Below are 16502 nucleotides of genomic sequence, written 5' to 3' on the forward strand. Positions count from 1 at the left end.
TTTAAATAATTTTCAGCCAGTTATGGTGGCTCACGCCTGTAATCCCAGCACTTTGGGAGGCTGAGGTGGGTGGATCACAGGGTCAGGAGTTCAAGACCAGCCTAGCCAACATGGTGAAACCCCGACTCTACTAAAAGCACAAAAAATAGCCAGGTGTGGTGGCAGGCACCTGCAATCCCAGCAACAGGGAGGCTGAGGCAGGAGCACTGCTTGAAGCCGGGAGGCAGAGGTTGCAGGGAGCCGAGATCGTGTTACTACACTCCAGTATGTGCTGGGTGGTGGGGGAGAATTTCAAGTGACATTGTTTTTAAGTTAGTAGCATTTATATTTCTGAAGTTATTAAAGCCTGAACCTGCATTAAGACTTCTGGAAAAAAAAAAAAAAAAAAAAAGGACTGTTGAGATACCTTGTATGTTGGCATCTTAGATTCTTTCTTCATTTCTACTTGTCTCAGATCAAAAAGTAACACAGAAGAGGAAGTGCCTCATTCAGTTACACTTATAAATTCTTTTTTTTTTTTTTGACAGGGTCTCACTCTGTTGCCCCAGCTGGAGTACAGTGGCACAATCATGGCTCATGGCAGCCTCAACCTCCCAGTTCAAGTGATCCTACTGCCTCAACCTCCTGAGTGGCTGGGACTACAGGTGCATACCACCATCCCTGGCTAATTTATGTATTTTTTTTGTAGAGACGGGTTTCACCATGTTGCCAAGGCTGGTCTCAAACTCCTGGGCTTAAGCTATCTGCCTGCCTCAGTCTCCCAATGTGTTGGGATTATAGATGAGATTGCTCTTGTCATTCAGGTTGGAGGGCAGTGGCGCAATCTTGGCTCACTGCAACCTCTGCCTCCCAGGTTCAAGGGATTCTCCTGCCTCAGCCTCCTGAGTAGCTGGGACTACAGGTGTATGCCACGATGCCTGGCTAATTTTTCTATTTTTAGTAGAGATGGAGTTTTGCCATGTTGGCCAGCCTGGTCTTGAATTCCTGACCTCAAGCGATCCACCCACCTTGGCCTCACAAAGTCCTGGGATTACAGGCATGAGCCACTGTGCCTGGTCACAAATTATTTATAATTTAAAAAAAAGCAAATTAATTATCTAAGGGGCTTAAGCTAATTTTATATCTAACAACTGCAGAGAGTCAAGTGAACTCCTTTTTTTTTTTTCTGAGATGGAGTCTCACTCTGTTCCCCAGGCTGGAGTACAGTGGTGCAATCTTGGCTCACTGCAACCTCTGCCTCACAGGTTCAAGTGATTCTCCTGACTCAGCCTCTCAAGTAGCTGGGATTACAGGTGCACACCACCACACCTGGCTACTTTTTGTACTTTTTTTTTTTTTTTTTTAAGCAGAGATGGGGTTTCTCTATGTTGGCCAGGCTAGTCTTGAACTCCCGACCTCAAGTGATCCACCTGCCTCAGCCTCCCAAAGTGCTGGGATTACAGGCGTGAGCCACTGTCCTCAGCTAAGTGAATTCCTTTTTCATCCTTGTTGATAAGAAGTCAGACTTAGGTCGGGTGTGGTGGCTCACGCCTATAATCCCAGCACTTTGGGAGGCCGAGGCGGGGGGATCACGAGGTCAAGAGATCGAGACCATCCTGGTCAACATGGTGAAACCCCGTCTCTACTAAAAAACTACAAAAAAAAAATCAGCTGGGCATGGTGGCGCGTGCCTGTAATCCCAGCTACTCAGGAGGCTGAGGCAGGAGAATTGCCTGAACCCAGGAGGCGGAGGTTGCAGTGAGCCGAGATCGCGCCATTGCACTCCAGCCTGGGTAACAAGAGTGAAACTCTGTCTCAAAAAAAAAAAAAAAAAAAAAAGTCAGACTTAGAAGGCCAGTTCCTGAGATCTACTGCTTCATGGTAAATTCCATGAACCCATGGAGCTGACCTCCATTGAGATAAAAGTCTAGCAACAATGATCTCAGGCTTTTAACTATAGTAAGATGCAGTCTGAGCCTGACTGGAGAACCCAAGGCAAGAGGAGACCTAGTGCCAATAAGGCTGACTTCTCTAACTGCCCTGTGGGAGATACTGGTTGAGGATTTTAATTTAAATGATTTCACTACAAAATGGCAGTTTTCTAGCCCCAGCAGTTCATTTGACAGCCAGCCACCTACAAGAGCCAAATTTCCACTATAAATGTAATGTTTTATTTTCAGGCCTTGGACCATATTTTTCCATCCCATGAAGTGTGACAACAATGATTTGGAAAGTTGAAATAACAGAAAAAAAGTACACTGAGTGATTGTTTTTTGTTACTTCTCACCAATAGTTAGGTTCTCCCAGATGCTGAAATAATTTGGCCTCCTGTAAGCCAAAACGCATCTTTCTGCCTCAAGACAGGAAAGTCACGAAGGCTTAAGGCGATGACAGTGTCCTGGACCCAGTCAAGTCAGACAAGCATCTCTCCTCCCAGGATTCATTCCATGCATCCCCTCCCCTCCAAGTCTACAATTGGATCAAGTCCGGCTTGTCAGACTGTCAGAAGATTCATCAGATCTCTGATGTAGAAACTCTTTATTACAGGCATTTCAAAAAACTGGGGTGTGTACAAACCAAGTGGGAAATGCCTGATTTGTGGAATTCTTTCTGGTGCCCAGGAGACAGTTTTCCATCAAAACACTCACTGGGCATTTCAAAATTACTAATAAAACATGTAAAAGAACTGTATGTGCTCATTTCAGAGCCATAAATGACTATATTCATGGACGTTTCTTTGCCCATTGCCCTTTCCTGTCCAGGGGAATGTGCCCTAAGCTTCCTAGGCAGGAATGTAGCTTGGAGTCAAAAGGTTTTGTCACAGCCTTCTGAGAAGCCTGGAAGCACAAACTTCGATTAGCCTGAAGTGAGAATTTGGAATCAGGTGGGGATCTAGTTGAGAGGAAATGACTCATAATTAGGGGGATGGATTATGTTAGGTAGGGAGACAAATGGTTTCTGGAGTGGTAAAGGGTTTCTCTCTTTTTTATTTTGCTGATGAACTTCCTATCCTACCCACTCAAGGAATGGGAGAACTGGTTATCTTTTCCGGAATACTTAGGACTGCTGGCTGACTCCAAGACCTGGAGTGACAGTTCCTCAGGCCAAAATGATCAGAATGTGACAATGAAAAAACTGATGGAGGACTTGGGAAAGCTTCTCTACAAGGGGAAACTGCAGTGGAAAAAAAGTCTCAATAGAGGCAATACGATGACTCTGACCTAAGGAACTATAAACGGCAGGAGTTGGCCAACGAGAACCGAAGGCAACCCCATTTAAAAAGCTGGCTGCAGGTGGCCTGCAAGTGCAGTCAGAGCAGTGATTCTTAGCTGTGGCTTGTGGAATCATCTGGGGGAAGCTGCAAAGATACTGATCCTGGGTATCTCCACAGAAATTAAACTGGCCTAGGGAATAGCTGGGGCATCAGGATTTTAAAAGCTTTCCAGGTGATTCTACTGTGCCACTAAGGTTGAGAACCACTGATTTTGAGGTTATGGTTCCAAACTGGTCACAGGTGACACTTAGTGAAAACTTTTTTTTTGCCGGGCGCGGTGGCTCACGCCTGTAATCCCAGCACTTTGGGAGGCCGAGGCGGGTGGATCACGAGGTCAAGAGATCGAGACCACCCTGGTCAACATGGTGAAACCCCGTCTCTACTAAAAATACAAAAAATTAGCTGGGCATGGTGGCGCGTGCCTGTAATCTCAGCTGCTCAGGAAGCTGAGGCAGGAGAATTGCCTGAACCCGGGAGGCGGAGGTTGCGGTGAGCTGAGATCGCGCCATTGCACTCCAGCCTGGGTAACGAGAGTGAAACTCCGTCTAAAAAAAGAAAAACAAAAACAAAAAACAACAACTTTTTTTTTTTTTTTTTTAATTCCTAAAGAAGGGAGTAAGAAGAGACTGGAAAATCGGTCATTCTCTCACAGTTTAAGCTTAGGTGAGGAGCCTTTGAGTATTCTGCTTTGTATGCAAGCCAAGCATCACACTGGTGGAGGAGGCAGGAAAAGCAAGTTGAGTAAGAGCCGGGGTGGAGGGGGCACTCGACCAGGTCCTGGTAGGGGCAGGGGTAGGCAGGTGAACTGAGGCTTTCTACCAAGCTCACCTGCAGTCTCTCCCACCAGATCTGGCGGATGATCTCTCGTCGCTCGGGGACAAGTTTGTACTGGATAACCTCCTCCAGCTCGGACAGCATGTGGCAAGAAACCATGGCCTGATGGAAGCAAATCACATTCCAAGCTAATTACTGCATGAACAATCCAAAAGACAGGATTAATTTAAATCATTCCTTCTGGTGTCAGGGTATCTGCCGATCAGAGAAAACAGGCATGTTTCCAGCAGCCTGTGAGTTCTCAATAGCCCGTTCTGAAAAAAGCATGAAAATAAGCCTCAAAAATGACAATGTGCAGAATAGTTGACACTTACCCCATATGCCCGACTGTAACTCTCTCCTGCCATCGCAGTTAATTCAGTATCCAGCAGGTCCCTGGCCTTGTCAATGCACTAGAAGAGAAACAAAGAACCCCTGGGACTGAGCTCTGGACTTGGGAGCTTAGGGTTATTTCAGGGCATCCCAACTAGCTGCAGAAGTTATCTGTCTCACTTAAATTCCAGGGATGCAGAGAGAAATTCACTGAAAAAGGCCATTTTCCCAGAACTGAATGGCTTCAGAAGAGTAATTATCCAATTTCTCATCAAAGACAGAAATGTATGGCATCCAAAACTTTAACATCTATCTAAGGTAACACACACAATCTTAGGGGGCATGGGAATGTGGGCTGTAAAACTGAATCATGGGTTCTTGTATCTCAAGGGGACATAACTGGGAATCTACCTTCTTTTTGGTTCTTTTTTTTGGAGACACGGTTTCACTCTGTCACCCAGGCTGGAGTGCAGTGGCACGATCTTGGCTCACTGCAGTCTCCACCTCCCCAGTTCAAGTGATTCTCCTGCCTCAGCCTCCTGAGGAGCTGGGATGCTGGGATTACAGGTGCCCACCACCATGCCTGGCTAATTTTGTATTTTTAGTAGAGACAGGGTTTCACCATGTTGGCCAGGCTGGTCTCAAACTCCTGGCCTCAAGTAATCCGTCCACCTTGCCCTTCCAACATGCTAGGATTACAGGCATGAGCCACTACATCTGGCCTGGGGATCTATCTTCTTTTAACTTTTCCTTGCTGGGCATGTTTGTGGAAATTGATTCTGCACACACTTCAATGGCTCCAGGTGGTAGCTCTGGCTTCTAAGTACCCTCTGTCCCTATGAGGGAATGCCTCTGAAATTGGCAGAGATGCCCAGTCCTGTCCATGTGAAGGGGAGCTCTTGTGTCTCTGACAGAGACAACCAGGATCTTGGTTTTCATCACATATATCAGAGCCTGTGGGATGCCACAGGACTGCAGTTTGAGTTTTTTCTGTGCCATGAATTAAAAACCTCTCATGCAGAGCTTTTCGCTTTTTTGAATGTTTAAGGTTAATTATAGTGTCCCAATGCCTCAGATCATTTACCCAGGCACCTCATCTAACTCTGTGTCTAACGGGGTGGATGGGATTACTTCATTATCTCATTCTGCAAGTCAGCACACTATTTGCAAATAAGTACTAGCTTCCTCAGAAGGTAATCAATGTGTGACATGCCTGCATGGACAGAAGACCCTTGTGACTGATTTCTGCTGCACAGTGAGACTGCTGGCTCTCTGAATCCTAGCTTTTGGTGAAATACAGCTTCTCTCTACAACAAGGGATGCAACAAGCTAACTCCAGAAGCAACTGAAATGGTAGCTTCCAGAACACATTCCTCCCATTCGGGACAAAAAGTAGCCCCAGCTGACCTGCTGGCAGTCTCCTTAATGAATGCAATGCATCAAAACCATTCAAATGCACTCAGAGAGCCAAGTAAACACAAGACCTGAAGTACAATAGCCTATATACTGAGCCTATATACAATAGCCTAAGCACTGTGTGCTTACAAGCACTACAGTCTTTTCCTTGCTGGGAGATCTGGGTACATGTAGGTTTTTACCTGTTGTGCCAAGGAGAAGAGGTCTTGATGCAGTGCCAGCACAGCTCTATAGAATGCCCCATCATGGGTGTCGCGAGGGATCATACAGGTGTATTCTTCCATGCTGTCCCACTGACCTATTACACACAGACAGACAGAAAGCATCAAGAGGGGTGGCTGGCTGGGCTAAAGGCAGCATCTCAAATAGGTCTTGCCATTGTTATTTTCCTTTAGCTTGGGATATAAACAAGACAAATGAACTTAAGCCTCATGTACCAAAATCTTGCAGAGCCCCAATGTACACTATGCGGGTTGACTTAACAAAAAAAGCCACATCTGTCTTCCAAACACAGGCCTCCACGTCTGCCCAGGGAGCATCTTGACAGATGAGGGAAAGTGAATGAGTGTGAAGTCTGCACATCAAGTGAGCTGAATGTAGCACCTCATTATCCTAGAGAACTTCTCCAGGTGAGAAAAAATTGCTTTCTCTGCTACTAGTGAGGCAACTCACAGTTCAATGGTATGTTGGGAAATTACATTTTCCTCTAGACAATTGAAAACAGCCATTGCACAGATGATAGGGGACAGGATTAGACAAATAGCTTGCCCATTTCATTCTGGCAATATCTTTGCCTCAGGAGGGAGGAGATAAATATTTTAAGAGACTCCATTATAACAAAAAGATGGGGTAGGTCACAGCACAGTGCTCTCTGTGTCATGTTAGACTGGGGAAAAGGCTGCATCCGGGAAGAAGTATTCACTTCTCCTGGTGGGGTGAGCATGTATCAAATGCCAGGATTTCCAAGTCCATCTGCAGAAAAGATATCAGCTTCATTAGCTGCAAACTGCAGGGCTGCCAATTTTATAAGACATTTTCCTGCCTCTCACTCCAGACCATCGGCTCATCCATTCTCTGTGCCTCTGGGCACAAGCAAATAGCTAACGATGACTCCTCAGGAAGCAATTTGTTTTTGAAAAGTGTTCCGGATCTAACCCAGAGCTCATGAAAGGAAAGGATATAAGCTCCGTGACTCAAGAGGGACAGAGGAAGAGAATGGAGGTGGAGGTAGAAGGTTATGTAACTTTCCTCCAGGCTCCACAGGTGAAGCTTTTCACCAGGGACAACAGATATTGATAAGCCTCTTAGCAGGAGCCCAGTGTCAGAAACTGACATGCTGCAGGGATTGAAAGGAAATCTCTGCTTTAAAATACTTGGGGAGTAGAAGTGAGGTGGGCAAGAATCGGACAGCAAAGAGGAGAACAGAGACAATAAAACGGTGAAAATGTTTACAACTGCTGGAGAAGGTGAAGGGCAGATGGGGGTTCATTATACTATTATCTTCACTGTTTATATATTGGGAAAGTTCTAAAATATAAGAAATATTCATGAAAGGAGATAGACAACTATCTTCTCCCTTTACTCCTGCTTGGGACAAAAATATGATGTGGGGAGCTCCAGCAACCATGCTGGACCATGAGGTGAACTTTAAAATGGAGACACGGGCTGTGCATGCAAAGCAGAAATCTGGAAAAAGGCTAATGACAATAGAGCCAAAATACCAGTCTGGAAATGCCTATCTCTAGATTTCAATTTATAGGAGAGGAAAACAAATCAGTAGCTTGCTTAAGGCAACCAAAGCCAAATCCTACTGTGGTATGAGAAGAAATATATTTGGTCTTTGTCCCTAGTGCCTGGCACAGAGCTATCGAAAACGCTTTGAACTTCCTGAGTGATAGGACTGTTCTTTGTTATTCATAATGAATTCCTACTGATTATGCTGATAAGGTAGAACAGTTTAAGAAAAAATTTATTTATTGAGAAGGCCAATTATAGAGATGATTTCAAGTATAGTTGGATGCAGGAACCTAAAGAGAGCTCTCCTCATCTCTCTTTAAAAAAGAAAATTATATATATATATATATGTGTGTGTATATATATATATATGTGTGTATATATATATATATATATATATGTATATAAATAAAATTGGTAGCGATGGAGTGTCACTATATTATTGCCCAGGCTGATCTTAGACTCCTGGGCTCAAGTGATCCTCCTGCCCAAGCCTCACAAAGTGGTGGGATTACAGGTGTGAGTCACCACACCCAGCCTCCTTGTCTCTTGTTTCTGCTTTCAACTAAAAGTATAAATGGAGACAGATAGAAGCATACCCTAGTACCCTGCTGAATGGGTGGACATATGACCCCATTAACCTTGCAGAATACCCATGCTTATTGGCAAAGAGATTGGTTCTTTGAGTAGCATGTGACTTAAACTTTGCTTAGCGTTGTCTCTCCCTCCTTCTCCCCTTCCAGGATGGGGCTGGTTACCAGAAAGACCAAGTAATTACTGGGTTTGAACTTTCAGCCCCATCCACTGACATCCAGGAAAGGTGAAAAGGTTGAACACTAAAGGCTATAAAAACTCTTGAACAATGAGCTCCCAGGTTGATGAAGGTGCTGGGAGGGTGATGGTAAACCCCAGTACCAAAGCACAGGTGCTCCTACACTCCAGACCCTTCTAGGCCTTCCCTCATTGTACCTATTCATCTGTATCTTTTATAACACCCTTTAAAATAAACCAGTGAATGTAAGTAAAGTGTTGCCTTTTGTTCTGTGAGCTTTCCCAGCAAATCATCAAACTTGAGGAGGAGGGTTATGGGAACCCTGATTTACAGCTGGTCAGTGAGAAACACAAGTCACAACCTGGGACTTGTGATTGGCATCTGAAGTAGGGCGGTATTTTGGGATGAACCCTTAACTGTGGGATCTGATGCTATTTCCAAGTAGATAGTGTTGGAAATGGACTACTTGACTGGTGTCTGCTCAGAATGGCTTGGTGTATGGGGAAAGGCATCTGGCATCCGTGTTCCGTGTGAGTGTGCTAACTGTGTATTTCTCACCCACTAAATCTCAATTTTGATTTTGTGCACTGTTTTCCTTGGCCTCCCCACAAAGATCCGATTTTCCCCATGTCTAACAAGTTAATAAAAATCATCAAGTAGAAAGGACAGATGGAAGGTGTAGAAGTAGGTGGACACAGACCATTTTTATACTTCCATATAGACCTGGCATCTCCACCTAGAGCCAGCACCTTACTCTTCTGATGTGAGCCCCTAGCCTCACTCACCCCATCCTTGATAGGGGTGCCTGTGAGGGAAGCTTTACCTAAACCCCACGCAGCTGCAGCAGCCATCCGGGCCATCTTGGCTTGGGTCTCATCATTAACCAGGGTCCACTTTTCACAGCACTGCTGGTGGAGTTGACCCCTGAAGGAAATGAATTCTACAGTCAGATTAATCCAAATCTCCTCCTTAAACTACCAATCTTCCTCTCCTGCCCCTTGGGTTAGTTGAGGACTACAGAGGAACTGGACACCTTTAATAAAAAAAAAGCACATTCTACCAGGTCACTTAATAGAGAATGAATGGGCTATTTGCTGTTTCTATGACCTGGTGCTCATAATTTGTCTGAGTGAGTTTATCAAGGATAGGAACCATGTCTAACTCTGTGTGATATGAAATGTTCTGAACATCTGGCTCCCTTCATTAATATTAAATAACTTCTCTCCTATGTCAAAGAATTCTGGGCTCTTTCCCTTTGGCAGGCCTACAGAGAAAGCAATCTGAAGAGACGCATCTGGACATTCATTTTGGGCTCAAAGCTATAGGGAGAACTGGCTCCTAAAAGTATTATACAAATGGTTTCAGTCTGAAATGAAACCCAAATGAAATCAATCTGTACAGAAGAAAGGCTCTACAATGGTCACATCTACCAGAAAGCTAGATGCTGCTTATTCTCAGAATTTTGCACAACTACTGAATGTGAAGGAAGACTATGAGGTATTGAGATATAAATGGTGCTTAAGAGACCCCAATAAACAAAGAGAGTGCTAAAGCCCTAGAACAGGGTCTTGCTACTGACTACTGAAACTCCCTCCTGTTTCACTTCTGAATGAAAAGAAATAAACTCTGCTATTATGCACATACGAGCCCCTGATTTCACGTGAGCTTTGAGATGCAGCTAGGAGACTCCTTAATTTTTCCTGCTTTCTGAAAGACATGCTGTAGGATGATTTAACTTGGCACTGGAGGTGGAGTCACGAGGAAGGGCAGAAGTTCTAAGTGGCCCAGGTCAGAAGCCTCATGGAGCATGAGCTGCTCTGCACTCTATGGTGGTGTAGGAGGGCAGGGATAAAGATGCTGAAGTCAATCCCTGCAGAAGGAATCTAGGCTGAGCTCACCAAGAAGCTGACTGCAGATCATGCCTAGGAGAAGTATTCAGGGCCATTATCCAGCATCACAGTATGGCAGATAGTAACTTTGTCATCTCTCTGGCACATGATCAAGAGAGCCAGGGACACAGGCACTCTGGCTCAATACAGAGCTGATACCAAGAAGAGGAACTGGTAGCCATGACGCCCTACGCATTTACTGAAGCTCCATTACTGGAATAGGATAAACCTTTGTGTCAGTTTCCTGCCACCACTTAGAAACCTTCACTCCCAGGCCCTGCTAGGGGTTCCCTTAGAGCAGCAGTTCTCAAACTACTGAGTGCATCAGAATCCCCTGGAAGCCTTCTTCAGGTGGCTGGGCTCCACCCTCTGAGTTTCAGACTTAGTAGTGCTGGGGTAGGGGCTGAGAATGTGCATTTCTAACAAGTTTCTATGTGACACCAAAGTTGCTGGACCAGGGGCCACAGTTTGAGAACCACTGGCTTAGAGCAGAGGCACAGCTCAGCTGCACAGCATATTTTTGTAGGGATCCTGGCCTACAGGTAGGAGAGAAAGCTGCATGATCTCCAAATGCTTCTTCCAATCCTATAATTCAAAATTTACAGCTGGTGAACACAGGCAACTTAGATGAATGCATCCTCCATGCAAGCTGTTCCTTCTAACTCAGCCTCCCTCTATTATTTTGTCAGGATCACCTGATTCTGTGCCACAGGACCAAGGATTTAGTTTTTCGTTTCATCTAGAGAAGGAAGCAAGTTCAATGTTTAAATCCCACAAACTGTTACTCCAAGAGACAAAGCAGGGAGCAGTGTAGGAACAGCATCCCAGGAGAGCATGCCCTAGCAGTGAGCCCCGCACTGCCTTCACCAAGCGGCTGTGTGGGAACAGCTGTCAGAGCCTGGTCAGTACACAGACAAGAGTTCTTCTCTTCCACAAGCATTTGTTAGAAAAAATAATGCAGAACATACTGGGTTGCGCCTCTCAAGGGTGGTTGGGTGGGGGGCAAACCAAATAAATAAAAAACATGAGACTGTTTTCATTGCACACAGGGAGGACTGGGTAAGGACCCTCCAGGACTTTTGATTTTCCCTCCTAGTGTTATGGCAAAAAACGTAGAAAGTGCTTGCTTCGGCAGCACATATACTAAAATTGGAACGATGCAGAGAAGATTTGCATGGTCCCTGAAGATTTAAAACAAACAAAAGGCTTAGGAAGTATTCCTTCTTTTGGCATCGCTCCCTGGGTTGAACGCCTATGATCTCACTCCCGAGGAATCTTTTCTCAATGATCTAGAGGCTGTGTGAGGAGGGGCTTCACTTTGGCTGCAGGTGTAGCTGCCTGCACCATAGGGCTGGGTGGTAGGGGGTGGTGGTTCCCTAGCTCTCACAGTTAGCCTCCTGCAGGCAGATAAGCATGTGGAAACGGGAAGGGTCTCAGCTCACTGGTCACTCCAGATCATTCTGGATGCCACCTGTGATGAACATCTGCCTCAGGCATGTTCAGGATATATGCACAAAATAAATTTAGAAACTGCACTCTAAACAGAACGGACTGAATAAACTGTATCAGAAACCCGCATATGATCAGGAAAAATATTCTGCCTCGTTCATCTCTTTTTTCCTTGTGCTGTTATAATTGTTTAGTATCTTTGTTATGATAAAGAATACATGAACCTACACCGGTGATAAAATTCTATAGAATTTACACACACACATACACACAAAATGAGGACAAGTAAAATGAAAATCTGAATAAGATTAGTGAATTATATTGATGTTAGTATTCTTGTTGTCATATTATGCTATAATTCTGCAAAATATTACCATTGGAGGAAACTAGGAAAACTGTGCAAAGGATCTCTGTTCTTTTTTCTTTTTCTTTTCTTCTTTTTTTAATTATTATTTATTTATTTATTTAAAATTGCATTTTAGGTTTTGGGGTACATGTGAAGAACATGCAAGACTGTTGCATACGTGCACACATGGCAGTGTGATTTGCTGCCTTCCTCCCCTTCACCTAAATCTGGCATTTCTCCCCATGCTATCTCTCCCCAACTCTCCACCCCCCACTGTCCCTCCCCTATTTCCCCCCAACAGACCCCAGTGTGTAGTGCTCCCCTCTCTGTGTCCATGTGTTCTCATTGTTCAACACCACCTATGAGTGAGAACAGGCGGTGTCTGATTTTCTGTTCTTGTGTCAGTTTGCTGAGAACGATGGTTTCCAGGTTCATCCATGTCCCTACAAATGACACAAACTCATCGTTTTTGATGGCTGCATAATATTCCATGGTGTATATGTGCCACATTTTCCCTGTCCAGTCTATCATCGATGGGCATTTGGGTTGGTTCCAGGTCCTTGCTATTGTAAACTGTGCTGCAATGAACATTCGTGTGCATGTTTTCTTATAGTAGAATGATTTATAATCCTTTGGATATATACCCAGTAATGGGATTGCTGGGTCAAATGGAATTTCTATTTCTAGGTCCTTGAGGAATCGCCACACTGTCTTCCACAATGGTTGACTAATTTACACTCCCACCAACAGTGTAAACTCCAGATGGATTAAACAGTGTAAACAGTGTTTAACTCCAGATAGATTAAAGACTTAAACATAAGACCTAACACCATAAAAACCCTAGAAGAAAATCTAGGCAAAACCATTCAGGACATAGGCGTAGGCAAGGACTTCATGACCAAAACACCAAAAGCATTGGCAACAAAAGCCAAAATAGACAAATGTGACCTAATTAAACTCCACAGCTTCTGCACAGCAAAAGAAACAGTCATTAGAGTGAATTGGCAACCAACAGAATGGGAAAAAAAATGGGAAAAAAATTTTTGCAGTCTACCCATCTGACAAAGGCTGATATCCAGAATTTACAAAGAACTAAAACCGATTTACAAGAAAAAAACAAGCCCATTCAAAAGTGGGTGAAGGATATGAACAGACACTTTACAAAAGAAGACATACATGAGGCCAACAAACATATGAAAAAATGCTCATCATCACTGGCCATTAGAGAAATGCAAATCAAAACTACATTGAGATACCATCTCACGCCAGTTAGAATGGCGATCATTAAAAAATCTGGAGACAACAGATGCTGGAGAGGATGTGGAGAAATAGGAACACTTTTACATTGTTCGTTCATCTCATTTTAAAAAAGTCTCCCACATTCTTAAATCCTTTGGTCAGCATTACTAGCCACTTTACAGGTAATTATAAAACTGGAAAGATCCCAAGAGATCAGAGGTATATGGGACTGAGAACAGTAACATTAGGAGATCAATAATCACTCAGCTCAGTTACCTCAACTGCTGTAAGCCTCAGTTTCTTCAACCATTAACACAAAGGAATTGGAGGAAAGCACATCTCAAGTTGCTTCCAATGCATCTAATCTGTTCCTACTAACCCAGCTCGGAAAAGTGGTCGTCTTTAATTTGAAAGGAGAGGAGTGGAAACGGAAGGGGCCAGGAGGGGTTTCAAGAAGGAAGACACAGTGGAGAGGATTTCAAAAGTAGAAAAAGGAGCAGAAGAAGAAGGCAATTCAGAGAATGAAATGAAATGAATGTGGGATTTGGGGAAGAGTGAATACTTTGGCCAGAGCTCAGATTATGAGATAAGGGTTCACTGAGAAATGTGCTGAAGAAGTGGGCTGGTGCCACAACGGGAAAGACTTTGAATGCCGGGCTGTGATATTTTTATGTAAATCCAATGGCAACAGTAAGGCACTTAAGTATTTTAGAAATTGATTAGAGTTGAATTTTAAGAACACTTCAATCTTGTTGTTTTTTTGTGACAGTCTTGCTCTGCCAGCCAGGCTGGAGTGCACTGCAGTGGCGCCATCTCAGCTCAGCACAACCTCCGCCTCCTGGGTTCATGCAATTCTCTTGCCTCAGCTTCCCGAGTAGCTGGGATTACAGGCCCGCGCCACCCATGCCCAGCTAATTTTTGTATTTTAGCAGAGACAGGGTTTCACGATGTTGGTCAGGCTGGTCTCAAACTCCTGACCTCGTGATCCGCCTGCCTTGGCCTCCCAAAGTGCTGGGATTACAGGTGTGAGCCACTGTGCCTGGCCTCATTTTATCTTTCTCATAACAAGATATGACTATAGGACAGCTGATCTGAAAGTAGAAAAATTGTTTTTGAAATAATGCGGCTAATCTTATTAACATACTTTTCTTTTGCCTTAGATCAGTGTTGTACAATAGAGCTTTCTGCGATGATGGAAAGGTTCTCTATCTGCACTGTCCCATACAACAGCTACTGGCCACATATGGCTACTGAACACCTAAAACGTGGTACGACAGAGGAACTGAATTTTACATTTGATTTAATGTAAAAATAGCCATAAGGCTGGGTGCAGTGGCTCACGCAGCCTTTGGGAGGCCAAGGCAGGCGGATTTCTTGAGGTCAGGAGTTCGAGACCAGCCTGGCCAACATGGCGAAACCCAGTCTCTACTAAAAATACAAAAATTAGCCAGAGTGGTGGTGCCTGTCTGTAGTCCCAGCTACTCAAGAGGCTGGGGCAGGAAAATCGCTTGATCCTGGGAGGTAAAGGTTGCAGTAAGCCAGGATCACAGCACTGCACTTCAGCCTAGGTGACTAGAGTGAGACTCCATCTCAAAAAAAAAAAAAAAAAAAAAAATTAGATACTTGTTGGACTTAAAAAGAAAAAACAGCAGCTTTAGTTACACAAATGAATAAAGCAGATTTGAAAGGATATGCTTCCTCAATTTATTGAGGTAAATCAATATGGAATTGTTGTTGTTGTTGCACAGGCTTGTTGTCAAACTTCTGGGCTCAAGCAGTCTGCCCGCCTCAGCCTCCCAAAGTGTTGGGATCACATGTGTGAGCCACTGCACCCAGCCTTTGAATGCTAATTTATAAAAATAAATCACACTTTTGAATCTACCTAATGATGGTTAAATCAGACAAGCCACTTTCAAATAATTTCAGATTATCTCTCTCTCTCTCTCTCTCTCTCTCTTTCTCTCTCTCTATATATATACACACACACACACACACACACACACACATACATGATCCAATGACTAAGGATACATTCACTGACATTAAATTTTCATGCAAAACATTATAACATCTTCTATCTTGGGAATGTAGTAATAATTTTATATTAAGAAATAACGGCCAACCTTGGCAACATAGCGAGACCCTGTCTCTACAAAAAATAATTTTTAAAAATTATCCAGGCATGGTGGTGCATTTCTGTAGTTCCTTCTACTCAGGAGGCTGAGGCAGGAGGATTGCTTGAGTCCAGGAGTTCAAGACATAGTGAACTATGATCACACCACTGTACTCCACTGAGAGAGTAAAATCCTGTTTCTTAAAAAAAAAAAAGAACACTGGGCACAGTGGCTCACACCTATAATCCTAGCACTTTGGGAAGCCGAAGAGGGAGGATCACTCGAACCCAGGATTTCGAAACCAGCCTAGACTGCACTGTGAGACCCCGTCTCTACAAAAAATTTAAAAAGCTAGCCTGCTGTGGTGGAGTATGGCTGTAGTTCCAGCTATAAAGGAGCGATCACTCTTTTAGAAGACTTGCTTTGATTTTGTCTAATATTCTTAAATTTTCCAAGGTAGAAAATATCTAACAAATAAAAATTGTCTATATTAAATACACTAGATTTATTTGTGTGATTAAATATCATGCAGCTATTAAAAAAATGAGGCAGTAGCTCTATAGGTGCTGATATGGAACCGTGGTCTGGACTTGTTAAGTGAAAACAGCAGAGCGCCACACGGTATAAACAGCACATTACCATCACTGTACATCCCTGTGACCCTGAAATATGGCACTGTGACATACTGAATATTTTGAGAAAATGGCAGCAAAAAAATCACTCTGACCATCCCTTGCCCCTTATCCTCTGAAGCAGGTCATAACCTCTAGGAAAAATAATTTTGACCTTCCCTGAAGGAGGTCATAAGGCTCTACTGTGAGAGGTGCCTTCCCTATACCCGGAGGAAAGGAATGTCCTTATTCTGAAGACAGGGGTCACAGAGAAGAATCTGAACAAAAGGCCTGATAAAATCCCCCATACTGTGCTCCTCACTTTACAGGTCCAAATTAGATATCATAGCTTCTTCCTGGAAACCTTCCATAACCTTCCACGCCTGATTAGGGTGCTTCCTATTACCCACAGCCCCCTGGGCTTCTTTATTCCTGGCATCATAATGTACCACAATAGCCTGGTTTTCTGCCCTGTAAGCTCTGGGAAGGCAGGGACCAAGACTCTTGCTCACAGCTGTCTCTAGGGCCTGGCA

At 44.0% G+C, this 16502-nt stretch overlaps 1 protein-coding gene and 1 pseudogene across 5 annotated transcripts in view; one reads left to right on the forward strand and one right to left on the reverse strand.

Annotated features, from left to right (window-relative positions):
* The window catches only part of MTOR (mechanistic target of rapamycin kinase), a 151155-nt gene that overhangs the window by 35126 nt on the left and 99527 nt on the right, over window positions 1-16502 (reverse strand). For all 5 annotated transcript variants that reach the window (XR_004275827.1, XM_032300380.1, XM_032300379.1 and 2 more), the window contains 4 exons: window positions 9145-9245; window positions 5998-6113; window positions 4402-4479; window positions 4082-4189 (listed from right to left, as the gene is read on the reverse strand). Coding sequence is in view for 4 of the 5 variants with exons in the window: in XM_032300380.1 (XP_032156271.1) it covers window positions 4082-4189; window positions 4402-4479; window positions 5998-6113; window positions 9145-9245 (403 nt within the window). In the remaining variant the exon portion in view is untranslated. The remainder of the gene's footprint in view (window positions 1-4081; window positions 4190-4401; window positions 4480-5997; window positions 6114-9144; window positions 9246-16502) is intronic.
* Window positions 11330-11430, forward strand: LOC116566707 (annotated as a pseudogene).

The sequence above is a fragment of the Sapajus apella genome, unplaced genomic scaffold, assembly GCF_009761245.1.
Source record: "Sapajus apella isolate SASKATOON/1434 unplaced genomic scaffold, GSC_monkey_1.0 scaffold43, whole genome shotgun sequence".
Lineage (NCBI taxonomy): Eukaryota > Metazoa > Chordata > Mammalia > Primates > Cebidae > Sapajus > Sapajus apella.